The following is a 27,404-nucleotide window of genomic DNA, read 5'->3' as shown; positions in this document are numbered from 1 at the left end:
AATTTTCACACAGTGATCTAAAAGTATATGTTGTCATTTTTTTTATTTTTCAGAAAAACAAAAAATACCTGCTCCTGCATTTTCTCATTAGATATTTTCTCACAGTTAAATGTAAGAACGTTCTTTTCTGTATGGAGAACTGACACTTTTGTCTTAGATACTGCTTGTGGAAATTTATTTTTAAATAGGACACAACCATGTCATGTTTTCTGCTGAAATTGCAGGCTTCATGCTACCTATGGCAAAGCTACAAACCATTCTTTGTATTTGTAATTAATGCTTTATTCTAGAATTTGGAGTTTAATAGACCACGCTCTGATTGCCCGGTGCAATATGGAGGAACCCATTCGCTGTGCAGCAGTTAGTACTGATGGAATCCATCTTGCTCTTGGAATGAAGGATGGCTCTTTCACTGTGCTTAGGGTCAGGTAAGATACAGAAATTAATAGATACATTATAAACTCTTTCAAGTAGACAATCTAAATACTTTTGTATGTATGTGGATACAGTACCGACTGTGTGCAGGAGACCGCATAGATTTGTTTTAAATTGCTGATCCACAGAGTGCTCGGATTATTTAAATATTTGCACTAGCATGGGAGAGGCTTTCCATAATAACACATTTGTAAAAGTACACTGGTTTTTTAAAGAATGGCAGCATTCTAGGAAGTGATTTATTTTAAATATTTGCTTTATTCACTGTTCTTGAATTATTAAGAAATAAACTGCCTTTACTTCCATGATTGTTTCGGAATGCTTCTGCTAGTACAACACACATGGCAAATCAATGGTGCTTTGCCTTGTTGCTGTGATACCGCAGTTTTAAAGAGCAACTGAGGTCTGTGGCTTATATGTCAGTGGAGTTTTCTTCTCTAAGTGAATAACCTGGTACAGGACCTTCCTGTGTCAGTGTTCCTTTTTTAGTCACAAAGCCCTACCCAGCCCTGAAAGTAGTGTGGTGTTTGTACATATGATAGTTATAGTTCACTTCATCATTTTACTGATGTGTTTTTTTTCCTTTTTTTTCCTTTTTTTTTTCCCCTATTTTCCCTTTTTTACCCCCTCCTTTTTTCTTTTTTTTTTCTTTTTTTTCGTTTCTTTTTTTTCCTCCTTTTTTTTTTTTTTCTTCCTTTTTATGGTTAAGAACTTCACAATATGATAAGGCTCTTTTATACTTATGACATGCTTTCTTTCATACCACAGAGATATGACTGAGGTTGTTCATATCAAAGACAGGAAAGAAGCTATTCATGAACTGAAATATTCACCAGATGGGAACTTCCTAGCTGTTGGTTCCAATGACAGCTCTGTGGATATATATGGTGTTGTTCAGAGATACAAGAAAGTTGGGGAATGTATTGGATCTTTAAGTTTCATCACCCATATGGATTGGTCTTCAGACAGTAAATATATACAGACTAATGATGGCAATGGGAAGAGACTTTTTTACAGGATGCCAAGTAAGATTCTGAGTTGCCTTTCTTATATTTTTTGCTAATTGCAGAAAGAATGTATAGCAATTTTATAAAAATGACTTAAAATGGATCCTGGTTCAAAGGGCAGGATTGTGAAGAAACTTTAGTAAGTCTGTGGAAATACTGACTTTATTTGAATGAGGATAGCATTTTCTGACAGTTGTTTACATGTTTTTATTGCTGCTGCATGTTAGAGATGCTGAACTGAAAATTATTTTATTTCTCCAGAGTAAATATTTGTTCTGCTTTATTGCAAAAAGAAAATAAATTCAAATTCAGTTTTTCAGTACCTTAACAACTTTTTAATTACTGAACTTGAATATTAAAAGGATTATATTTGCTCGCATTGAAGGTTTTTAAAATATATGAAAAATCAATATATTGTGTCTCAGACGTGTCATCTGTTTTTTTAGATCTTTAGTTTACAAGAGCTTGTGCTGTAAGAAGTATTTTTTCCAGAATAATATTTTATTTAAAATTACATAAATACTGAAAAATGACTTTTTTTTTTTTTTTTTTTTTTTTAGATGGAAAGGAAGTAACAAACAAGGAGGAATTAAAAGGGGTTCAGTGGGCATCATGGACTTGTGTTTCTGGTGTTGAAGTTAATGGAATCTGGCCTAAATATTCAGATATAAATGATATAAATTCAGTGGATGCAAATTTTATTGGACAAGTTATGGTTACAGCTGATGATTATGGAATTGTAAAGCTCTTTCGATACCCGTGTCTAAGAAAAGGTAGTACCTTTGAATTGATAAGTGCATATTCATGAATTTTGGTGATTCAAGAGAAAAGTCTTAGAAAACTGGATTTTTGAAAATTATACAGCTGGTTAATATATATATATATATTTAAAATTTATTTTGGGCTCAGAGTAGAAATAAATGACAGCATGGTGTATAGGCAACTGCAATAGTAGTTGTACCAGGATTTTATATACATTTTGAATAGGATTTTCTAAAGTTTTATGTGTTTTTTTATTTTTCAAAATGGTTCTTTTTAAATAGAATTTCACAAGATTATGCAGTCCACCCTTTTTGAGATATGTATCTAAATATTTTCACCTTAGTCTTCAAGTAGTTTCAGAATGGAATAGTTTGGTTGGAAGAAACATACTAAGATCATCTAATCCAGCTGCTTGAACATTTCAGGGCTAATCAGTTAAAGCATATTAATGAGACTATTACCTAGGAATGAAGCATCAACCACTTCTGTAGGAAGCCTATTCTAGTGTATTCTAGTCCTCGTACAGGACTATCACGGGTATTCTCTCCATGTTTAACTTGTTAGAAACATTATATTCTAGAATCTAAGTTGTTGTTTTTGTTGTTGTTTTTAACAACATTTTAAAGAAATCAAAATTTGAGGACAGCGCAAAAAGTTGCTGCAATCAATTTACAGTATTAATTAGCTTAATCACTAGTAATTGCAGTATCTTATTAGTTTCTTTATATATATTTCTATTATGCTTCTGAAACATTTATTCCATGTGTATTGAAAGATATTTTTATTGTTTTTCTAGGAGCAAAGTTTAAAAAGTATCTTGGTCATTCTGCTCATGTGACAAATGTCAGATGGTCACACGATCACCAGTGGGTTGTTTCCATTGGAGGAGCAGATCATTCTGTCTTTCAGTGGAAATTTGTCCCTGATCGGAAGTTGAAGGATTCCCTTCATATAGCACCGCAAGGTAAGTAATGTATAAAATAATGATGGGGGGGAGAAAGGGAGGCCTGAGTATAATTATTAGTTGCCAATAAAGAAACAGATATTCAGAATTTCTAGACTGCATAAAATTATTATTCTGTAAAATTTGCATCTGTCTGAAGTACTGAAGAGCATTACCTAATATAGTATGTGTCCTGTATGATCAGTCTATCAGCACTGTATAAATAAATAAAAATACTATCATGCTGTTTCCTGTGGAAAGGAAAATTTAAAAGTTTTGTCACTTTGTTAAATTTTTGCATTGTGTAGGTGATAATTAAAATATTGTTAGTGTTTATTTTGTTTTTTTTTTAAAGTCTCTATATATGTTTAATATTTGAAAATAAAAAAAAAAAAAAAGTTCATCTCATTGATGAAGACTTCAGAAAGCTTTTTAATGTTTTGATCCTTCATGCTATGAATTAATTTTCATCATTTTTTCCTATGTCCCAAATGTCTTACTAGGTATTGCACCCAAGATAAAACGCCTCTTTCTTAAGAGTGATTTAGGTTCCTTGTTCCAGGATGCAGAACCTTGCTTCTGTCTATATAACAGTATATGCAACATATATCTGCTTTACCACGCTGTTGATAATTGTTGCTTTTGTGGTTTCCCAAACACTGTTATCTACTATCTTTACAAAGTAGTATTGCTTTTCTCTGGATCACGTTGACAGTTCTTTTTTCATTACTGAAAGTTTTACCATTTCCTTCTCATCCATAATAAATTTTCCTAATCTAGCTGAAGAATTGCTGCTTACATTCATGGCTAGTCTAACCTTATTATATCCATTTGGATCCATTTAATTGTTCTAGTTTTCTGCAAGTCTTCATGCATTTGTCTCTCCTACATGCTCAATATACTCATGAGTGTAGAAAATTAATACAGCATGTGTGCAAAATAGCCATTCTGACTTACATTCATTACGTCATTGTACTAGTACTGCTTTATACTTGTTCTCCTTTATATTTGTTACTTCATTCCCTTCCTTTTTTTTTTCTGAAAATCAACATTCATGAAATAATACTAATGAATTAAAAGTAGTTCAATCCCAAAAAAACATGCAAATAATTACCATACTTTCAAGTTAGCTTGTCTCTGTTGTATCAATAAAATCGATCCTGTTAAATGATAGCAGTTTGTGTTGTTATAGTTAATATAAAAATTGATTTTTCAAATCAGAAACATTATGCAGCTATTCTAAATGTTTCCTAATTTGTCATCTAGTTTATTTCATTTTCTATTACTGTTTTCTTGCTGACAGAGAGTCTGGTTGATTCTAATAGCGATGAATCAGATTCAGATCAGTCTGATGTTCCAGAGCTGGACTCTGAAATTGAACAAGAGACACAGATCACATATCGTAGACAGGTAAAGATTTTTAGTTTTAATGGAAGTTGGAATATTTCCTGGAACTTATGAAGGTCTTTTATCAGGACCTCCTGAAATTTGAGAACTGAGAAGAGTGAGAAGTCAGTAGTAACTGGACAAGAAAAAAAAAAATTACATGTATTTCTAGCATGTTAATTAGAATTTTGGTTGTAATTTAGAAACAATTTACTTTCTACTATAGCTGTACCAGCTATGATTACTGAAAACATTTTTTCATTGGTGTCATTACCACATTTTTGTTGGTGATAATTGTAGCTGAATTCTCAGAAATATTATTTATGTGTGAATCTCTTGATTTATAAGTGTGCTCTTTCTTGAAGGTTTACAAAGAAGATCTACCTCAACTTAAAGAGCAATGTAAAGAAAAAAGAAAAAGTGCAGCTTCTAAGAGACGAGAGAGAGCTCCAGGGAACAGTATAAGATTGCATTTTGTTCATGGGTATGAAAAATAGGTTTCTTTAAAATATACAACCAGAATGTATTAACTGTTTTGGAAAAAAAGACTAATCAAACTTGTTATTTATGGTTTAAAAATCTAGTGAAAAGCTATGTGATTTAGTGTTTTTATTTATTCTTGTAAAACTAAATCTACGCTAAGTTTGTGCCGCTTTATGCCAAGCTGGACTTTTTCTGAATGAATTCTGAAGTGCAGTGAAAATTTAGCTGATTTATTATTTGAATAGATGTGACTAAATAAAAAATTGACTAATACTCACGTTTTTTACTCTGGAAAGTTCTCACTGGTGTCATATTACAGAAGCTACAATAGAAACTTGGTTTAGTTGAAGACACTTGGGTTTTGTCCTAAGTGATGTTTCTAACAGTGTTTTATTTAAAAAAAATAGTACTTATCTATAAACTAGCTATTTATCCCTAATCAGAAAGAATTTATAAGTACCTTTGCTTGAATAGGAATTAAATTTTATTTCTTAATAGATCCTGTGTATGTGTTAGAATTAAATTTCATTCTCTTTTTAGTGCTAGTAATTTAAGTAACAAAATAACTTCCAAATACATCGTTGAAATCCTATGATTTCATCTTTAGGACTGACAGTTTTCCGTAACACTCTAAGTGAAGGCTTTTTCATCAGAATAAAGGTGGTGTTTTAAAGTGAACTGATAGTGGACATTACTACATTAGAATAATAAAGTCTCTGATAGAAAGCAAAACCAAAATCCTTGTTACACTAAGGCACCGGAGATTGTTAAATAGTGTGTTTTCTTTTCAAAAGATATCTCTTCAGGAATGCTAGTACTTATTAGAGACATCTATGATAACTAAGAATGATAAGTTACTGACAGTGTTTATCTTTACTGTAAAACAGTATCTTTACATAGTAATGACTCTTAATATTAAAATGTTTTCATATGGAATGCTTAATGAATTAATTGGTTAAGAATACTTAATGGTTCAACTCAGCAGTTTTGTCTGTAGAAGACATGGAGTTTCAGGATTAGCTTTGGAAATAATGACAAATAGTAACTAGTATGAAGCTGGATTTTTGTTTCTATCTCTGATGGTCCGGGATTCTTAGTTGAAGATTTTTTCTTAGCTGTGTAGGAAAATGCAGTAAGCTGGATAGCTGCATGTAGTCTTTAATTTAAAAGTTGCTCTAAGAATTAAACCAAATGATCCTGAGGAAGATGCAGTATGAGTAAGGGCCCTGGATCTTTGGGATTATTGTTATTTCCTTCACAACAGAAGTGAAGCTTGACCAGAATATCCAGGAATGAACAGAAGTAGAATGTCCAGTTGAGTTCTGTCTGGTTGCCCAATGTGCATCAAGGAAACTAATGAAGAATCCATGCTGAACAACAGATTTTTCTCAATGTGTCCAGGCTGTTAACTTTAAAGTGACCCACATCCAAGTGAGTAATAGGCATATTCTCTGATACAGGAAGTCTGCTTTCCTTCACCTTTCTTTAGATGCAATGGAAATGTCTTGGATGTTCCTTGAAAGTGTAAAAAGTGGTGGTTTTCAAAACTAGGGAAGTAAGAAACTCTTTTTCCTTTCTTTGTTTTTGAGCTGTTTTTGTGTTTTGAATTGTCAACTGTCTTTGAAAGATGAACTGTAAAAATATTTTAATATCCTGTAGGAAATCTTTTAAACCTCTTGTTACTTCCTATTTTGGAAGGGGATAAAATAATACTTAGTATGTGAGCCAGCCTAATGACTAATATGTGTGAGAAAGCAACTTCTATTAGCGGGTTAATCTTTAAGTGCATCATTGTCTAAGAGATCTGATGGAATCATCAGCAGGAGCAGATTATTAAAGTGGTACACTAGTTTGGCCTCCTGTTATTTTCCTTCTGCTATGTGCAGCTGAGGTGGTTCAGAAACATAGAAAGGATACATTTTTTGAAATATTCAGGAAAACTCTCAGACTCATTGTTTTTGATAGTTTCTTTTTGCTGACCCAGGAATAAAGATGCAGATACCTTTGCCCTGTGTTATCTTAAAGGTGTATTGCTGATGTTAGAAGAACAAATTTTATTTTTCTTTAATACGAAAAAATTTTATGTAAAATTTAGATTGAGTTCTAATGTATTCATTGAACCAATCTGATGGTAAGGTGAAATTTGGTTGCAATTCGAAGATGGCCAGGGATTTCTCATGCTCATAAATTAGGCTCTTATGACACTTTGAATGGAATCCTACCAGAGCTGCATAGATTCAAATAGCATTTGAAATGAGTAGATGATGAGTGGTTCATGCCAAGAAAACATTTCCATAAGGCTATACTTTTTTTCTCTCGCTGTTTTATATCTCCCACCTCCCTCTGTGCTAAAGACTGATTTCAGCTGTGTGATTTTTTTTTTTTCAAATCACTTTTTTTGGAGATTTTCTGGGGAATGTTCTGTTACATTCAAAATTTTCCCATAAATATTTTGAAGAATAACATACCAATTTTGAAACATTCACAGCATTAGTCAAGTTACTTCTTTTCCAGGCAGCACATTACTTTTGAAGTTGTCCATGGTTTGGACACATAGATGTTGCAATCGTGCATGGGATCCAGCTTCAGATTAAAGAACTTACAATTATTTGACTAAGGTAGATGTTCTTATGTGTGTATCTCAACATTAGTTAAATCACTGGATATCCAGTCAGAAGGTAGTGCAGCATAGGCATTAATTTGGCTCATACGAAATTGAATGCAGATTGCTCTGCAGGTTCCACTGACTATATTGACCGAAGGCTGTTGATTAAAATATGTATGTTAATACATCTAATCCATCTATGCTTATATGTCTTAATCTCTAACTGAATCCAGTCCCTTATGTTCATGACCTTGATAATGGCAAAGGTTTTTTTTTTTCTATGTATTACTGAGCTATCTTTTCTTATCAAAGTTGCTACCGTGATAACTTCAGTCAATCCTGCATAGTCTGATCAGATGTTACTGAAGACTATCTGAGAGCATCACCTACTGTGGAATGCAGTGCTGTATTTATTGTGCCTTTTTAGATATTATCCAATATATATGATCCAGAGCTTTCTTTCATTACTATTTAGTTCCTAGTCATTAATTACAATGTCTTGTAAATGCGTGTGAAGAAATTGTTTCTTTGCATTTTTTTTTTTCTGAAATTAAATGCTAATCTCAGTTCTAGTTGGATTAGTGATACATGGATAAATGTGACTGTGTGACATACTCTCAGAGAGCAGTCTTGAACACTGAAGCATTCTCTTTTTCACCCTTTCTTTGATTGTCTGAACCAATATTTTACTTTTTTCATAAATATTACATATATAGTCAGGGTTTTAGTTAATTGGCATGTGAGAAAGCTCAGATTTGTTTAACTGGTTTACAAAATTTCACTGTGGTACTAAATGCTCTGGCAAAATATGCTTTATTTTAATTGTCAATGATTGAAACTTTTTTTTTTTTTTTTTGTAAACAGAGGAATTGCACTAAACCTCAAACTTTTGATTATAAGAAGTGGCAAACTGTTCTTCTGCATCCTAGATAAGTTTTGGATACTCCTGTGATACACTATATTAATTAATTTAGTTTCACTATGCTTAACTTAAAAATATATTGGTAGTGTTTTAACAAGTGCTAGAAAAAATGTTAGTTTTTCTTTCATATCTGGTTTTTAAAATAATCTCATTTAAGGTGTATTTTCAGTATAGTTTTTATTATTCTGTACTTGCAATTAAATTTTTAACAATGTTAAGTACACAGTGAAACATGGGAAAATTATTTTTGAGCAAGAACTGGTCCAGATATCTTCTTTGGCACTCCTTCCATCACTCTAATCTCTGCTGTTCACAGTACATTTTTCATGTGCTTAAGCTGTTTTTATTGCATACAGTGATAGGTTATTTTTTATTTCTTCATAGTTACAGTGGGTCATTGTATATTATGTTCCTTTAAAAGCTAGTGCTGGCTGGGTGTCAAAGGAAGCTGCCTGCTTATCTTGACTGACTGTTTTGCTTTGGGTCATAATCCAGCTTCAAAATAACCATGCATTGCTACTGTGGTAATTTTTTAATGAAAGATATGTGTTGAGGGAGGCTGAAGCCTAGCAGAAAAAAGCACCTGTATCATTAGTCTAAATCGGTCATTTTGACAAGAACAGGGAGAGACATATAAGTGAGCTCAAAGCTCATTGGAAACAGATTTTTCTAGATACTTTGAAGGAATGGAAACTCAGGAGACACTGAAAGGTTGCTGGACTGGAAGAAAAACTGGGATTAGGAACCTACTTGTGAGTACCAATCTAAAGAGTGTGTAGAAGAGAGTCTTATTTACAAAGCTTTACTTTCTGTACTTTCACAGTTTTTGCTTTTTTAAGAAGCTCTCTGTGTTCGTGGTTTTATGAAACCCATCTTGAGAGTTCACAGTATCACAGATGATACAAAACTGCGAGGCATGGCTGGCACGCCAGATGGTTGTACTGTCATTCAGAGGGTGCCGGACAGACAGAGAGCTGGGCACAGAGGAATCTCATGAACTTCGAAATAGGAAAATGAAAAGTTTAGCGTGTAGAAAGGATTAATACCATGCACCAGTACATGCTGGGAGCCATGGCTGGAAAGCAATTCTGCAAAGGACTTGGAGATTCTGGTGGGTAATAAGCTGGCCGTGATTCAACAATGCACTCTCATGGCAAAAAAAAGACCAGCAGTATCATGGGCTGAATCAGGAGGAACTTTACCAGTAGCTCCAAGGAGATGTTCCTTCCCTGCTACTCAGCAGTGCTGAGACCACACCTGGACTGTGGTGTCCTAGTCTGGGCTCCCAGTATAGGAGAGATGTTGACATACTGGAACGGGAAGTTTGTGGCTTGAGTCGAGTGTGTAATTCCTTTAGGAAAGATTGCTTTTGTATTTTCGTACCAAATAGTATTTGCAAATAAGCGAACTCATATTTTCAAGTAACCCAACCCTTTCACTATTTGAGACAAGACTGGTAAGCCTGCTGGGAGAAATTTTTTCAAAGTTTTAACCTGTGTTGGTTTGTTTGGATTTGATAGTTCACTATGATTTGGGTTAGACAAGTTGGTACATCTGTGATTAGAGCAGGTGATACTGAGGCAAAAGAACTTGGCTACATAGCACATTGCTGAGCTGGACCATCTGCTGATCTGTTTAAAAACTTTGTGGGATAATTTTAGCAATTTATCCCTAATCACATATATAATCTGTTATAAATACCAGTGCATGTAGTGTAGGTAAACAAACAGGAATACAGTACATTCAAACCTGATCAAAGTATGTGCTGTGGCATTATCCAGCAATATATAAATCTGGTATGACTGAACATAGATCCATGACTGGAGTTTTCAGAAATGTATTCCTTAAATTGGTCAACCAGCGTTATTATTTGATCTGTGCATATTGTTGTATTATATATGTTAGGAAAGCTTTATATAAATTTATGAAGGAGTATTTGATCCTGACTGCGTAATTTCTGTGCCATTTAAACCTTTACAGTGTTTTGCATCCAGTAGTTGTCTAATACTCGTGTCTTGTGTACCATATTGGTGTGTGTACAGATGCATTTTTGTCCTATGTAGCACTGAAAAACCTGTATGTTGCAAAAAGGTCCTGCTTTTTTTTCTGCATAAAAATAATCTAATTTGTTCTAATACATGCTTTTAATTATCCAAAGAAAATAACAGCACAAGAAGTATAAAATAGGCATTACAGCCTACAGTTATTTTGTAGCTGCTCATTGTTAGTGTTCACTTGTTTTATCTGCTATAAATGAATTCCTTGTCAGTTTAGAATATATATATATTTTTTTGACTAGATGAGTTAGAAGTTGGGAGCAAAAGTACTTGGCTAGATTCTTATTCTTATGATCCCTACATCAAAATAATTAATGACCAATTCAACCATATTCAGGTATCATACTCTTCCTGTAAATTTAACTACATGTTTAAATCAGATTTTGCCTGCTTTTCTAAAACAACTGGAAAGTTGATTTAGTGTGGATCTGCTGGAACTGATACAGAAACAGATTAATCAGGAAAGTAAGAGAATGGAAATAGAGCGTATCAGGAATTTATGGACTGTTCTTTATTTCAACTGGAAAAATGAAAACAAGTTGGCATTTTTGAATGTTCCTTCTATTCGCTACCAAGGATAGCAGTATTACAAATACTACTTTAAAACTTACTTGTTTATTTAATGTTTAGATATTATAGTCTCCTACATTAATTTTGAAATTATGACACTAGCTTTTTTGACAATGCCATTTATGTATGTATGTATTTATTTTACGGAGTAGTTAGTCACACCTAGGAAGAAATATGTATAGCACTATAGTGTAGAAATAGTGTATAATGATCTCAGCTGAGTATTGGCCCTGTCTTGGCAGTAGCTGTGCTGTACTGATACTGAAAGGAGATAGGTTTTCCTTGGGGAAAAAAAAAAACAACAAAACAACAAACCACCCTTTCTTTCAAAAAAACAAGTTGGGAGAAAATTTATATATTATTAACACCTAGAACATTTCAAGAAACTTTGAATTTGATGGTGCCTGTGTTGTCCACTTTCTTGTAGAAAATTTTGTTGTTCAATTTTTGATCAGTAAAACATAAAGTGTCCAAAAAATCAGTTTTGTTTTCATTTAATTAACGAATCAGTTTTTTTTTCCATTTAATTGTGTTGCATGCCTAAACTCTCCATGTGGTCTGGAAAATTATTACTTATTACTTTATCTTCTAAAGTGGTTGTTAAGAGTGACTATTAAATAACAGCTACTTTGATGCTGGCAGTAGTGATACCTGAATAGTAAAGCAAATCGATAAATTTTAGGGAAAAAAAAATAGTTAATAACTCCAAAAACATATAAATACTAACTGGTAAGTAATCTGAACTTTTACATCTGTAAAATACATAGTGCGTAATTTTATATCATAAAGTATCGGTGTGTATGGTTATGATCTTGATGCACAAACTTTTTTTGTCTAGTTACAGAGGTTACGACTGTCGAAGCAATTTATTTTACACTCAGACGGGTGAAATTGTATACCATGTTGCAGCAGTGGGAATAGTGTACAATCGACAGCAGAACACACAGCGCTTTTATCTAGGTCATGATGATGACATTCTTTGCCTTGCTATTCATCCCTTAAAGGACTATGTGGCAACAGGCCAGGTAGGAAGTGTGTTTACTTGCAATAAGACTTTTTTGTTATCACTGAACTTTGAAAAGCCTGTTTTGGAGAAACGAGGTCCAATCTACATTTGTTCCAATGATGGAATGCACTTCTGTTGCAGATGGAGTAATGTTAAAAACTGCAACATAGGAGGTGTTGTTTTTTTTCCAGTTGTTTATATGAGTTTCACTAGAACTCTTTTGACTTCTATCTTCAGTATAATTTTGTTTCTTCTGCGTGTTTATGAATGGAGTAAATGGATAATTACTACTGTTTGTTTTCTTTTTAAAATCTTAGTTGTGAAATTAACTTTGAGAAACAGTTGTTACTGTATTCTGTCTGTCCATTTCATGTATTATGATTTTACCCCCTATAATCAAGCTGTTCTCTGTATATGCAGTCTGGTGTTTGTAACACTTCATTTCGTCTTTCTTGCAGACGACACTTTTAAGATAATATTTTCTAAAAAATATACTTCCATAAAAGTTTGTACACCATTACTTGAAAGTTTGATTTGTGGTATGATTATTGGTATGATAATAATAATTACCATAAAATAATTATTGTAATCATTATAGTAATAATTCTATTATTGAAGTGGAGAAATTAAAACTTTACTAAAAGTTTTGCTTATGACGCCCTTATAATGCTCTTAAGTAAAGAGAGCCAGCTTGTGGGAATGGTAATTGTGATGCTGAAGTAAATTAGTACTAGAAACATGTTATCACTGACAAATTCCATGTAGTTTTTGAAATATCTGCCAACATTAAAGTTTTGAACAGCTATGTCAAATAACTGACAAGAAAAAATAAAAATTAAAAAAAAAAAGTTTTTAAATATGTGTACTTTCAGGTTGGTCGAGATTCCTCTATACACATTTGGGATACTGAAACAATAAAACCACTTTCAGTACTAAAGGGCTATCACCAGTATGGTGTTTGCGCTGTTGATTTTTCAGGTAATAAGTAATTGTTTATTTATTTACTTTACATCATTTACATCTCTTACTGTACAAAAGAGCAAACTAATGAGTTCTAATGAGGGGAATTCCTTTGCACTGAGGATTTTGTATTAAAAATATTCTCCAATTATTTTGTCAAATGAGTGATCATTTATTAACAAAAACTCCTGTGGAATCTTGTAAGTCAGGAAATCCAAGAACGAATTCTGTGTCATTTAATAATCAAACTGATTGCTTTGTAGTTTATTGTATGGCACAGGCTTGCAGATCTTAAGTGTTGTGTCTGCATTACAATTGTAAGCTCTTTTTTTCTTAGATATATATCAATAGTAACAGTATTTAGTTATGCTCTTAAATATGTATAAATATGTATGTGTGTGTGTATGTATATATATATATATATATATATATATATATGTATTTAATTGTGTAATACCCATTTGGGTATATATGATACATATGATAAAATCATTAAGTCCCATTATGGAGTCCTTGTGGGAGGAAACCCAACTTCTTTTCTTTATTTGACACTGAAATAGGAGAGCACCAGTTAAGACTTCTGAAATTTTTGCACTCTATACACTGAATTTTTCTACCAGTGTTAAATTTCCTCATCGTACCTGGTTTATGTTTATTCTTCAAGGATTTCAATTTACCGAATAGGACTTTTAACCTCACAGTGAAGGTGAATGATCCTAAAGATGTGTATTGTGGAATGTGGGATGGGGTGAATATCAGAGCTACTGAAAGATTTGACACCATTCCAAGTATAGGAATATTTCATAAACTTCCTAGTGTTGCTTCAGTGCTTTGCTGTTCAGAAATGAACAGGGATTTTCAGAGTGAGCAGAAAACACTCACAGTGCAACTGTGATAAAGAGTTTTGGCAGCTGTGCCAGCAACTCGCTGAGCAAAGGTATGGTAAAAAACAGAACATCTAAGGGCAGTTTTTAAAAGGATAATTCAGAAAACAGAGAGTGATGGTTGTAATATATTTAACTGTAAAATTTGGTGATGTTTTACTAAATTCATAGTTCTTAATTGTTAAATCAAATACAGAGTTCTCAACCTAGTCCGCAATTCCATCCAACTGACAACTCAGGTTTAAAAGAGATGACAAATGTGCCTCTAATGTGGCTCACCATGTGACAAATGTGCCACACCATGTCATGTGATGATTCACCTGTTTCTATATCCTCCTTATGATATTTCTAAATTAACAAATGTTTTTTAGTGTAGTTTCTTATTACTGCAGCATGAAATTATCTATCTACTCTCTCAATTGTGAATTTATTTTTATAGCGGATGGGAAAAGATTGGCTTCTGTTGGAATAGATGACAATCATACTATTGTCCTCTGGGACTGGAAGAAAGGAGAGAAGCTTTCAGCAGTAAGGTAGGAATTTAACTTCGTTTTAAAATTTATACATAGAGTTAGTCTTGGGAGACACTGAGTAAAATATATTACTTAAGAAATGTCACATCCTGACCTCAGACTTCATTTACTTGCCTTTCTCATGATGCTTAAACCTTTTGGAGTCTGTACTTAGCTTCTTTATTTTAATCCCCCTAATCCTTGAACCTACAAACTGTTTTTTTTAATAAATCAAACTTTATCAATTTAGTTTCTCTGAGTTGATTTTCATCTAGAATAGAATATTTGAGAGCAGCAGCTGTACTTTTCAGATCACAGTATGAGTTTAGAAAGGAACCAGTTGATGGTCTTTGCTACTAATTTGTTCAGTGGTCTGAAAAACCACAGAAGGTAAGAGTTTTGCTCTTGTCCAGGGACCAATAATAAGTGTCTATTCAGCATTTTGAATAAATAAAACTAATGGTAATCTTTATCTCCTTGCATAAGTAGTAAACATTGACAGCTGTTTTTTAAACTCAAGACTGAAGCAAGGCATTGGCCTTATGTGCCTAGGAGCACAGTGAGATATCCAAAACACACAGCAAATTTCAGTGCTTCTAGAAACAGCTGAAATATTCCATTAAAAATTGATATAGCAGCATAATTTTGATTCTAACTAGAAAAATTAAAAAGTAATTAAAAGGTAATTATCGTTTATTATTAAATGATTTATTTTCAGAATGAAAGACTGATTTAAATAATACATTGGACCGCATGCCTTGCAATTTTATGATGAGCTGTTGGAGTTTAAACGCAGTATAAATGCATCAATTTTCTATAGATATTTTTGTTACTAAAAGGCCACCTAGTGGATTTCTGAAGTGAATTTCTCACCTTTGGAAAACTGAAAGCTAATGAGAAATGGAACAGAATTCAGTATGTTCCTTCTTTGGCTTTCTTCCTTTTTATAATAAAATAATTGTAGACTGTTTGGAAGTAAACGTTAGCAGGATAAGGAAGGTAACAATAAAAACAAATCTGTTTAAAAAAAAAAATCACTACAATTTTCATAGTATCAAAGAATGGTTTGGGTTGGAAGAGACCCTTAAGACTATCTAGTTTAAATACCTCCCTGCTCTAGGCAGACCTCCCTTCAGTCCAGGTTGCTTAAAGCCCCGTTCAGCCTGGCCTTGAATGCTTCCAGGGAGGGGGACATTCACAACCCTACTAGGTAATCTGTTCCAGTGTCTCACCACTCCCACAGTAAAGATATTCCTGATATCTAGTCTAAATATACCCTCATCCAGTTTAAAACCATTTTCCTTCATGCTGTTGCTACATGACCTTATAAAATTATAAAAGCTTTCCTGTAGGCCCCCTTGAGGAACTGGAAGGCCACTAGAAGATCTCCTCAGATCCTTCTCCAGGCTGAAGCTCTCTGTCTGTCCTCGTAGTGGAGGTGTTCCAGCCCTCTGATCATCTTCATAGCCCTGCTCTGGATCTGCTCCAACAACTCCATGTTGGAGACTCCAGATCTGGATGTAGTACTCCAAGGTGGGGTCTCACAAGCATGGAGAAGAGGGACAGAATCACAGAATCATCTCCCTCAACCTGCTTGCCACACTTCTCTTGATGCAACCCAGGATGCAGTTGTCTCTCTGGGCTGCAAGTGCACATTGCTGGCAAATGTTGAATCTTTTATCAATCAGCACTGCCAAATTCTTCTCCTCAGGGCTTCTCTCAAGCCATTTTCTGCTCAACCAGTATCTGCTTGAGATTGCCCTGACCTGGATGCAGGACTTGGCCTTGTTGAACTTCATGAGGTTGGCATGGACCCACCACTCAAGCCTGTCCAGGTCCCTCTGGATAACATCCTTTCCCTCTAGTGTGTCAACTGCACCACTCAGCTTGGTGTTAACTGCAAACTTGCTGAGGGTAAACTCAGTCCTACTGTCCATGTCACTTATGATGTTAAATAACATTGGTTTTTATTTGTTTTATTTAAAAGAGGAAAATATTTTGCTTTATGTTTCAGGGGAAGCAAAGATAAGATTTTTGTTGTTAAGATTAATCCTTATATGCCTGAAAAACTGATTACAGTTGGAATTAAACACTTGAAATTCTGGCGAAGAGCAGGTAAGGTAACTTTGTAATTACAGCATTTTATGTCATTTAAAGTATAAATAATACATCTTTTAAAGTGTATTTCATGCATGAAAGGCAGATACCTTCTCCATATAGCTCTGTAAGTTAGCTTCTTACTTGTTCTATTAGAAATAACACTAATGGCCATTATTATGGTATTGTTGATTCTATCAGTTTTCTATGTTAGAGATGCACAAATAGAAAAATTTGGACTTTCTACTGACTTCTTTATACCTAACATCTCAAAATCTTGCTGAACTGTAAAACAGTGCAACAGTTTTTGGAAGAAGAACAGTAAAAAGGCACAAATATAAATGAATCTAAAAATGAGACAAAAATTCAGACAAAATAGTTAAAGAGGACACATCTGCCAGTGAGACTTATCGTTTTACATACATGTATTGAACATGACAATTAAAAACCTAGATAAGCAGCTTACTTTTTATCTGCTTGAAAAATTGTGAACAGTTCAGAAAAAAAAAAAAGGCCATTCCCTGATGTTAGTGTCAAATTTACAGCATCAAACTTCAAAAATTTTATGAATGCGTATGGGCTGCAGAAGACTAGCTTACTAGTGCTCTAACTGTTCAAGCAGAATCTATGCACTTGAGCTCATCTAAATCCCTGCAAAAGTCTGATTTTAGAGAAAAATCAGTGATGAGAGAAGTCGTGCTGATTTTTTCAGTTCATGCTGCAAGAGAAATTAGGTAAGATTGTCTGAGAGAAAGGTGAAGTCTTTGTAAATTACTAGTTTTAACAGCTTTGCTTGCTATCTTAACTAAGATAATAAAAGCAGAAAATATTTTGAGTAAGAAAATGAAATTGATTAAATTTTCTGGCATTGCTCAGTGAGCAGGTGTCAAATTTCTCTAACACTGTAACCCCGTGTGAATACTGACAGGGCAGTTACTTTGAAACATGCTTAGCAGTGTTAATAGGAGCATAGTATCATCACCCTGACAAATGTGAAGTCTCTGAAGTCTGCATTAGAACAACTTCAATTAATGTGAGAAGAGAAGCCAAAGTATATAGTTCAGATTAAATTTCCTCAGTGTCAAGTGATGGCAAAGTGTTTGGGACCCTGCCTCAAACCCTGGAGCTGTGAGAATGGTACAAAATATCAGATCCTAAGGGACTTCTGTACCAGGGGAAGTTTCTCAGAGGATTATGAAAACCTGAATCTGACCTTTTGTCTTGAAGTTAGTATTTATTATGACTAGCATAACTTCAGATCACAGTATTTTAAAGAATTTTAAAATTCATATAGCTGTAATGTCTCTATCATCCAGAAGCCAATACAACAAACCTCAAAGATAAAGTTAGATATTTTGAAAGCATATCATGAAAAGAAAGGGATGTTGTCTTAATCAGTTTTTTTTTTTCAAGATAATTTTTAATGTGGAATTTCTGTGTACTGTGGTAGGTATTAATTTTGTTATTATGAGCTGTTTTTGTTTTAAACCAGGGGGAGGACTAATTGGGAGAAAGGGCTGCATAGGTGCTATGGGAAGAGCCGATACAATGATGTGTGCAGTATATGGCTGGACTGAAGAGATGGCATTCTCTGGAACTTCCACAGGGGATGTTTGTATCTGGAGAGATGTGTTTCTCATAAAAACTGTCAAAGCACACGATGGTCCTGTGTTCAGCATGCACGCATTAGAAAAAGTAAGTTCACGGCTATAATTCCACATAAACAATAATTTAAACAACCAAAAAAACCTCTGTAATTTATTCATGATGCTTTGAGGATGACAGTGAACAAATAATGTAAAAAATAGTGGAAGCTTTCTTTGAGATTTCCCAAGTTCACCATCTGAATGAAAAGAGGATTATTCTGTTAGACTATGTTGCCCTGCCATATTTGTACTCACAAGATGATTTGTAGCAAGTTTGCTTAGCAGATGAAGTTCAGAGGCTTAGCTATGCTCAGTTGATGCTCAGTTCTTCATTTGTGAGAGATGAGTATATTAATAAGCACTGTGATGCTGAAAATATTTTTTATGACTTGTTGTTGAAAAGTGCTGGCATAAAGCATAAATGCAACAGGAGTGGAATGAGGAAAAGGACTCCAATTTATTTTCTAAGAGGTGCTTCACATATACTTCTAATAGCTATGTATGAGGGATTGATACTTTTTTATGTTGCTTTGTTTTGTTTTTTTTTTACTTTTTACTACTTCCAAAATAAGCATTTTCTTGAGGTTATGATATTAAATTTGTTTAGAACACTAAATACAAGGCGATTAGACACAACTCTGAGAATTGTATTCTGTTTTAATCAGATCATACTCATACACTCTGTGCTGCAATTACAGTCTATTTGTGGAAGCTTTCAATCTGTAGGTTACTAACTACTTTCTCCTGGGTCTCACCTTTTTTTGGCTCTGGAAAGCCTGTAAGCATGTACTTAAGTGTAAATAACATTACCAGTTAATTATCTGTATACTTATAATTGAACAAATAAAACTTTAAATCATTACTCCACCTTTAATATTTGAGTTTCAGGACAGAAACTTCAGACAAAGCAAGAACTGTTGACAAAAATTTTTGAGATATAATGGCACAAATAGACATATATTTCAATAATATAAGCACTGAATATTTTTTTATAAGTGATATGAAGTGTGACATGAGTAATTGGGTGAAATGTAAAATGATACTTAGTAAATAATACTTAGGCTAAATATCAAGAAAAATCCTTATATGTGTCAAACAGTCACATTACTTTTTAGTATAGTCGAAGCTTATTGGATAGAATTTGTAAATCCGGTCTGAGTATCTGGGCCGTATAGAACTGTGTAATGCTTGCATCTAGAGACTAAAAAAATCATTCTGTTGCTCCTGATTTTTTTTTTAATCTCTAACATGAGTAGTTCTGTGCATGTGTAGTTACAATAATTTTCAATATAATAAATTTTAAGTATTGGTAGAAATCAGTGAAGTATTAATGAAAGAGAGTGATTCTATCTTGTGAATTTTTATTTCATTTTTTCATTTGCCAGGGATTCGTCACTGGAGGAAAGGATGGGGTAGTAGCTCTCTGGGATGATAATTTTGAACGCTGTCTCAAAACCTATGCCATCAAAAGGGCTGCTTTGGCCCCTGGGTCTAAAGGTAACACATCAGACTTTATCCTATTTCTGATTTTACTTAATAGAAAACTCGTGAAATTGCATTTTCCATCGGGGGAAGATTTACATTTGACATAGGAAATACTAATACTTTGTTTGTATTGTACCGAGTTTGTACTGATTTTAAGTAAGTCATATTTCTGTCAGGTGGGGAATGGTAGTAGTGTTTAATTGCACATTTATTGCGCAATTTATTATTATAATATTATTATAATTTATTATATTATATAATATATTATATATTATATAATATATAATATATATAATATATATTATATATTATTATAATTTATTATTATATATATCAGGACCATTTAGGTTGAAAAAGACCCTTGAGATTATCAAGTCCAATGATCAACTTAGCTCTAGTAAGTCCACCTCTAAACCATGTCCCTAAGCACCGCATTCGCACGTTCCTCCAGAGATAGAGATTCCACTGTTTCCTAGGGCAGCCTATTCCAATGCCTAAGAACAGTTTAAGTGAAGAAGTTGTTCCTGATAACCAATCTAAACCTCCCCGGATGCAACTTGAGACCTGTTTCTTGTGTACTAAGACTATTTCCTCATGTCCTATTTTCTGCATTGTCTACTTGACTTAATGGTTTTAACCTTGAGTCTCTTACCTCCCAGGTGTTTGTTTTTGTTTTTTTTAAGTAAAAGCCAAAACATCGTTTTCTGTTTCTAATCATGAAATAATTTTGTCTGATTTTTTTGTTACTTTTGTTTGTTTCTTTCTTTTGGAGAAGGATTCTGAAAAGGGGATGGAATTTAAAATTCTGTTTAGATTTGTAATGTATTAATACATTTTATGACTTAACTTTCTGTAAATACGAATGTGTTTTGAAATTATGATTTAATTCCTGTTCCTTTAATTTATTCTTGCTCTTAGTGTTGATTTATGGTTTTCCCTATTTTATGTTCTGGAGTATGTGTTTGTGTGTCTTATGCCCTTGCTCTTCTAAATTTATTTTTTCTGTGTGTTAGTATATGATTTAATTTTCAGAAAACATGAATGGAACACTCATTAAATAAAACATTCATTTACAGCTTATCTAATTTTCACATCAGTTCAATGAAATCCTTTTTTGAAAGTACCGTAAATAATACCGTTAAGGTAATGACACAGCTCTTATTTATTTCACACATGTATTTTTCACTAACATTACTAATGAGTCAGGCTGATTAAACTACAAAGACGTTCTATTTAGGAGAAAGATTAGTAGTAGTTGCTTTATATAGTTACTTTATTATGGGAAAAGATAAAGGTCACAAACAGAAGTTTGCAAGAGCAACTAGTGTATGTTTTTCCATCCACTGGGCTATTGCTAAAGACTCCCAAATGAATCTAAGCGTGCAAGTTCTTCTGTGCATAAATAAGTTTTTGCTTCCTACTGAATATCTTTTTCTACAGTGGGAATGTAAGGTGTACTTGTTAAAAATCTTCTTTAAGGCATAACTAAGAATCTTGTGTCTTCTATTATTTTAATGTTCTAGGACTCCTCTTAGAAGATAATCCTTCTATACGTGCCATTTCTTTAGGTCATGGTCATATTTTAGTGGGCACAAAGAATGGTGAAATATTGGAGGTAGATAAAAGTGGACCAGTAACTCTTTTGGTTCAGGTACGTAGATATCGGTCAACTACTGTTTTATTTTTCAGGTAAAGACAGTTGTGAAATAACAAGCATTTTAATTACCAGTCAAGTTAACAAGTTAGTATCATTTCTCATATTTTTAAGGTTCAGACAGACCAGCATGATCTCTGATAAGCGAAGAAGTTCACAGAATTTCATGTAGAAATTTGTTTCTCAAGTTCATTCTATCAGACTAAAATCTTATTACTGTTTAAAAATAAGATAAAATCAAGCAATGGATTCTCCACCAGATATCTTACTAATCTGTTCTGTTAGTTAATCATATCATCTTTAAAAAATATCTGTTTTTTTGGTTTTATTTTAAGTTTCTCATCACAGTTATGCAAAAAACAATTCAGTTTTTACTTTGCCATACCATACAGAGAGCACTTCTTACACTGCCTACAAAATGTTTTTTTACAACATTAGGTCATCATGTGATTTCATTTCATATGTAAATACAAGTCTGTGCCTCTTTAATTCATGTTTTATGAGTGGCTAATGCAATTGTGAATAAGTGGAGTTTTTAAAGAATATATTAGAAATAGAGGTAGAAGAAAATGTAGGAGTATGTGGAGATTATTCCTCAGAGAAAAATTTTCACTGGTAGAAATTACTATGGCATGCACTTCTATAAGCAGAAGGGTAGCACTTTTTTTCAGGTATACTGTTTCTGTTCAGATATTTCTTTATTATCATGTAAAAATATGTCCTCATTTGGTGGTTTTGTGTTGTTTTTTTCTTAACTCCTTATGTTATTTTTTATTTCAGTTTTATATGTAGAAGCATCTGATTCATCTTTTTTTTTTCAGGGTCACATGGAGGGGGAAGTTTGGGGTCTCGCTACTCATCCTCATTTACCCATTTGTGCTACTGTAAGTGATGACAAAACCTTAAGAATATGGGATTTATCTCCTAGCCATTGTATGTTAGCTGTTCGCAAATTGAAGAAGGGTAAGATGCTTAGTATGAAAAAAGATGTAACTGAATCCACTTCATACTTTCTTACATTATGATTCTTGCAGAAACAAGACTAAGTTACTTCTCTTCTGTAATTACCTTTTTGTCGCTTTGTTCATAACTTATGTAGTGCTTACCTAAGAAATCTGTACAAGAGATTTCTCTGTAATACTGTTCTCAATCCATTACAGCTGCAAATAATCTTTAATCAATAAATTAACAATAAAAGTTGATCCAATGACATAAATCTGCCATATTGAAGACAGTAAGGGAAGCATATTGGAACAGTAGAGGAATTCAACTCTAGAAAAATTCTGAAGAAAACTCAGAAATAATAGTGAATTCCTGTTGTTTTTTTTTTTTGAGAGTATTAGAAGAATCCACAATGAAGAAAAAAATACTAATCATTTACTATATAATAAAATTCTGTTTCTGATGGATGAAGAATCCTCTTTAATGATACCATATAAAGAGACTGTTTTTAGGATTTAACTGCACTTGCCTTAACTAGCTTTTAATAATGCATATAACTTGCTAGACAAAGGAATGTGATAGGCTTCATCTGTTTGGAGTTCAGTGGGGAATTTTGATCCCCACCTTATAGGAAGCTTAGATGAAAATGGTCTGAATTGATAGAACTAACTAATTGGAAGAAATGCCAAGTGCTGGCACAAGCAGGAGCGGTAATGTTAAATAAACAAAGAAGGTTCAAATTAGAGTCTGCTGGAGTCTTAAAGCTGATATATCTTAATATTTTTATTAGCAATTTTCAGAGAAGTCAGGACTGTGATGATCTAATTTGCAGATGAAACAAATTTTGAGATGGTTTCTCAAACTTAAAAAGCATGCATGTACTGTACAAAAAAAGCACAATACTCTTGCAGACTGCAGTAGTAGAAATGGCAATGTTTACTAATTAAAAAGGGAATATGACTGTAAGAAAAATGACTGTTCAGCTGAAGGGTAACTGAGGCGTAGAAGACTCAGAACATTGCAGCTGATCATAGGATGACAACTACACATAGTAGTAAGGTTTTGTATAGGACGTAATGAAGTATTCATGTAATTTACTAGAGACTAATCAGAGTATTTTTGGTGTACCCCCCTCATCTGTGTTCATTTGAACTGAAAGTTGAGTGTTGACAAAAAGGAAACACAGAGTAGTGAATGAAAAGCTTTGTCTGATGGAATCAGCTTATCTGAATAAAGGGTTGCTGACAGCATTTTTTTCAAAGGGAAAATAAAAGGCAAAAATAGTTATGCTAATGGAAAATTCTGCCATGGAAACTAATGTATTTAAGCTGACCAAGTGAAGATTGACATGCTTAGTGAAAGGATTATATGACTAAGTGACCATGAAAGCAAACAACTGGATTCTGTGAGTACAGAAGATCTTTGCCACTTATGTTCTCCTTTCTAAAGCAAAAGGTAACAAACAGTTGGCATTAGATAAGTGGAGGAGAGCAAGATAAAAAAATAGATAGATGACAGTGGTTAAATCGTATTGTTAATTTAGATTAAATGTTGATCAATATGCAAACCAATCTAATGAGATTCTGGTGTTCAGTACTTACAATTTACCAATAGTGTCTGTGTACTGTCACAGAGGTAGAGCTTGGAAGTGATATTGGCAGCACCTATAATATGTCATTAAACTGTATACTAGAAAGACAGCTTTCCTACTAAAAAAAAAAAAAAAAAAGAAGGGATTATCTGCTGTAACCATATCTGAATGGCATTTCTTTATTCATTGTAGGAGGCAGATGTTGCTGTTTTTCTCCCGATGGGAAAGCATTAGCTGTTGGTTTAAATGATGGAAGTTTTTTGATAGTTAATGCAGATACCTTGGAAGATCTAGTCTCCTTCCAGCACAGGAAAGATATTATTTCAGAGATCCGATTTTCTCCAGGTAAGTGATTTTAAAAGAAGATTTTTATATGCAAATTCTTCAAACAAGCTTTATAATCCTTAAAAGATAAAAGTAGTTTAGTAATACTCTTTAACATGTGAAATGTAGAAGTCAGCAAGACTGATATTAACGTTATCACAAGTATTGGTTGTAAAGTCCATTGTTGGTCATTTAAGGGTGGTATTCTTGGAACAGGTTTGCTTAGAGTAACCTCTTAAATGCCACAGTAATATTTTAAATCATGAACATCCAGCAGACATCCTAGGGACCAAAAAAATGGGTTACACTTTGAGCTAAGTTTAGCTCTACACTTATGTTACTTTTAGCTAAATAGAATGTTTGAAACTTGGTTCCTTTTTTCTCCACCTCCCATCCTTGGAGCTTAACAATCCCAGTGAAGCCAGTGTTTTCAAACATTACAGCTCTTAAACACTGAAATTTAAGGCCTAAGTTACTAATATTGTTTCAGTGAAAATACTCTGTAGTCAAAATTTGACATAAATAACTGATACAAGATCTCATACAACATTGCCTTCTGGTTATTTTAGCCTTACCACTGCAAAAAAAAAAAAGTTAAAAATTTCATATTATAATTTATTGCTAAACGTGACGAAAATTTCCTACTGAAATGTTGATTATGTAGTATCAGTATTAGTTTCTCAGAATCGATGTATGAATTAGCAGAGGTCATAGAAATCTGACATAAATATAGCTGAATTCCAGGAAGTTCTTGTTTCTAATGTACAGACAATTAAAAATTTTTAAAATGTCTCATGTTTCTACTGTTGTGTTGTAGGAGCTGGAAAGTACTTAGCTGTGGCATCTTGTGACAATTTTGTTGATATTTACAATGTAATGAGCAGTAAGCGAGTAGGAATCTGCAAGGGAGCCTCCAGTTATATAACACACTTGGACTGGGACGTAAGAGGTAAGTAATAATCATCTGAATTGTAAAAATGTCCTGGAAGATGGACTGCATTACAGACTAAAACAGGTAACTTCCATTGACAACGTGAATTTTTGATGTCGCTAACAGATTGGTTTTAGTTTGTGAAGATGCTCACAGCATGTGAATAAATAGAAAAACGTGATTTTTACTCCTACTTATATATATTTAGACGTTGTGTAACTTAAGTAACTAAGGGACTTCCTTTATAAATTATTGTTTTTTTTTTTTTACATCTTCTGTATTTATCTTTTGACTTCTGTTTCTTAAATAATGCACTGCAAGCTGTAGTTGCATCTTTAGCTTAGAAGTATTTATTCTTGAATATTGTTAAAAACAACACTGCCTTATTCTTGGATCTTATTACATGATTCCTGGATCTTAATTTGTTATCAGTTTGAGTATTTTCAGTTCCATTTCGTGCAAAAACATAGCAATGCTATTGTGCAATCTTTCTGTTCCTCCACAAGAGCACCTTTGCTGATGTTCAATTTGAAACTAATTTGAAAAAATGGTGGATGTTGGCTTCCTTTGAGAAATTTGAGAACAGGACGAAACAGGAAGATTAATTAGAACTTTGTCTGAAAAGGAGTATAGAGGCCAACAGAAGTCCGCTAGTTGCAATCAGTTGCATGTACATTTCTCAAGCCCGAGAACATGTGCGTAATAGTCAGGTGCCACTAATTAGTTCTGAATCATACCCAGTACATTTCATCTGCTGTCTTATGGGACAACCATGAGGATAGTAAAGTGATGTGTTATTGCAATCTATAGAGTGTGAGTATAATGGGTAGAGTGATGCGGATCTTCAGAAGATCACACTTCAGTAACATTAGTTATGTATGCAACTTTTAAGTGGAAACAAATGATTTTGTGTATCTATTTTAATTGAATATTCTGATTAATGCTAATATACGTTATGTAATATTTTAATAGGGAAGCTCTTGCAAGTCAACACTGGTGCTAAAGAGCAGTTGTTTTTTGAAGCTCCTCGTGGGAAAAAACAGACAATTCCTACTTTGGAGGTGAGGAAGCAGAATACCTTCTTACTTTGTTTGCAAATTAGAAATATGATGCAGCAGTCTGTGTCACATGGAGAATGATGTATAAAACCACAACTAGTCTGTCCTTCACACTTTTTGCAAGTCGTTCAATTAATATAATTGGGATGATAAGTTACATAGAGGATGTTGTATTTGTTTCTTCTGTTAAGAAGACATCTGACTGACTTGTGCGCTTGTGAAAATCTGATATGCTTCTATTAGTACCTAAAGTCCTTTGAAAATCTACTGCAGAATACCTAGCCTTTAAACTTGTTTTGAAAGATCTCTTTCTTTATATAACAATGCAGTATACATAATATGTGTAGTCAAGTTTATGATGTTATAGATGTAATATTTCATTTTCTCAGATATAGAGCATTATTAGAGAGCAGAGAGTGAAAATGTATAATTTTCAAAGTAATGATTTCTATGAGGTTGAAAAGCAGCGCTGAAAAATGTAATTTGCTTTTTCTAGGCTAAAATGACAACTAAGGTAATTTTTTTAATAGCACATCCACAGAGTTTGTGGCTGTTTAATAAAGTTAAGGCTCTTAAATGAAATTTTGAATAAAATTAGTGGTTAATATACAATATTATCTTTTAGATGGCAAGGACTTTTTATTGAAATCAGATATGGAAGAAGACTGCTTAGGAAGAAGCATGCTCTGTCTCAAACAGGTTGTTTTTATAGGTAGAAAAGATTGGCTGGGCATCATGGACAAGTGTTTTGGGCTCTTGCTGTGAAGGAATCTGGCCAATAATTGGTGAAGTAACAGATGTAACTGCTTCATGCCTCACTAGTGATAGTAAAGTATTAGCCACAGGAGATGATTTTGGATTTGTGAAACTGTTCCGTTACCCTGCTAAAGTAAGTAGTTTTCAGCTGTGCATGTAGAAGATTGGTCAATTAAACTACCATTTAAAATTATATAAAAAATGTAAATATTGATCTTTGGGAACAAAATAGTGCTTTTAGAATTTTGTCCTTATCATTGGGGGAAGTTACTGAATGTTGCAAATATGCAGTGTATTAACCTGTCAGTTACTAAGAATGACTATTCCAGGTCAGACTAAAGAGCCATCTCACTGTGTCCAATCACTGACAGCAGCAGCTGTGTAGACA

General features: G+C 33.4%; 1 protein-coding gene across 2 annotated transcripts in view; it reads left to right on the top strand.

Annotated features, from left to right (window-relative positions):
* The window catches only part of EML5 (EMAP like 5), a 94,038-nt gene that overhangs the window by 32,115 nt on the left and 34,519 nt on the right, over positions 1-27,404 (top strand). For both annotated transcript variants that reach the window (XM_042870104.1, XM_042870114.1), the window contains exons 8-25: positions 291-428; positions 1,204-1,460; positions 2,003-2,215; positions 3,001-3,168; positions 4,451-4,557; positions 4,899-5,017; positions 12,009-12,195; positions 13,049-13,154; positions 14,460-14,553; positions 16,547-16,647; positions 18,122-18,324; positions 19,661-19,772; positions 21,284-21,411; positions 22,236-22,377; positions 24,140-24,292; positions 25,089-25,220; positions 26,175-26,263; positions 26,973-27,149. In XM_042870104.1, coding sequence (XP_042726038.1) covers positions 291-428; positions 1,204-1,460; positions 2,003-2,215; positions 3,001-3,168; positions 4,451-4,557; positions 4,899-5,017; positions 12,009-12,195; positions 13,049-13,154; positions 14,460-14,553; positions 16,547-16,647; positions 18,122-18,324; positions 19,661-19,772; positions 21,284-21,411; positions 22,236-22,377; positions 24,140-24,292; positions 25,089-25,220; positions 26,175-26,263; positions 26,973-27,149 — 2,626 coding nt within the window. The remainder of the gene's footprint in view (positions 1-290; positions 429-1,203; positions 1,461-2,002; positions 2,216-3,000; positions 3,169-4,450; positions 4,558-4,898; positions 5,018-12,008; positions 12,196-13,048; positions 13,155-14,459; positions 14,554-16,546; positions 16,648-18,121; positions 18,325-19,660; positions 19,773-21,283; positions 21,412-22,235; positions 22,378-24,139; positions 24,293-25,088; positions 25,221-26,174; positions 26,264-26,972; positions 27,150-27,404) is intronic.

Source organism: Lagopus leucura, unplaced genomic scaffold (genome assembly GCF_019238085.1).
Source record: "Lagopus leucura isolate 7727_CA_CO unplaced genomic scaffold, USGS_WTPT01 Super-Scaffold_1, whole genome shotgun sequence".
NCBI classification, from domain to species: domain Eukaryota; kingdom Metazoa; phylum Chordata; class Aves; order Galliformes; family Phasianidae; genus Lagopus; species Lagopus leucura.
The sequence above is the reverse complement of the archived record's forward strand: the minus strand, read 5'-3'. Positions and strand labels throughout refer to the sequence as shown.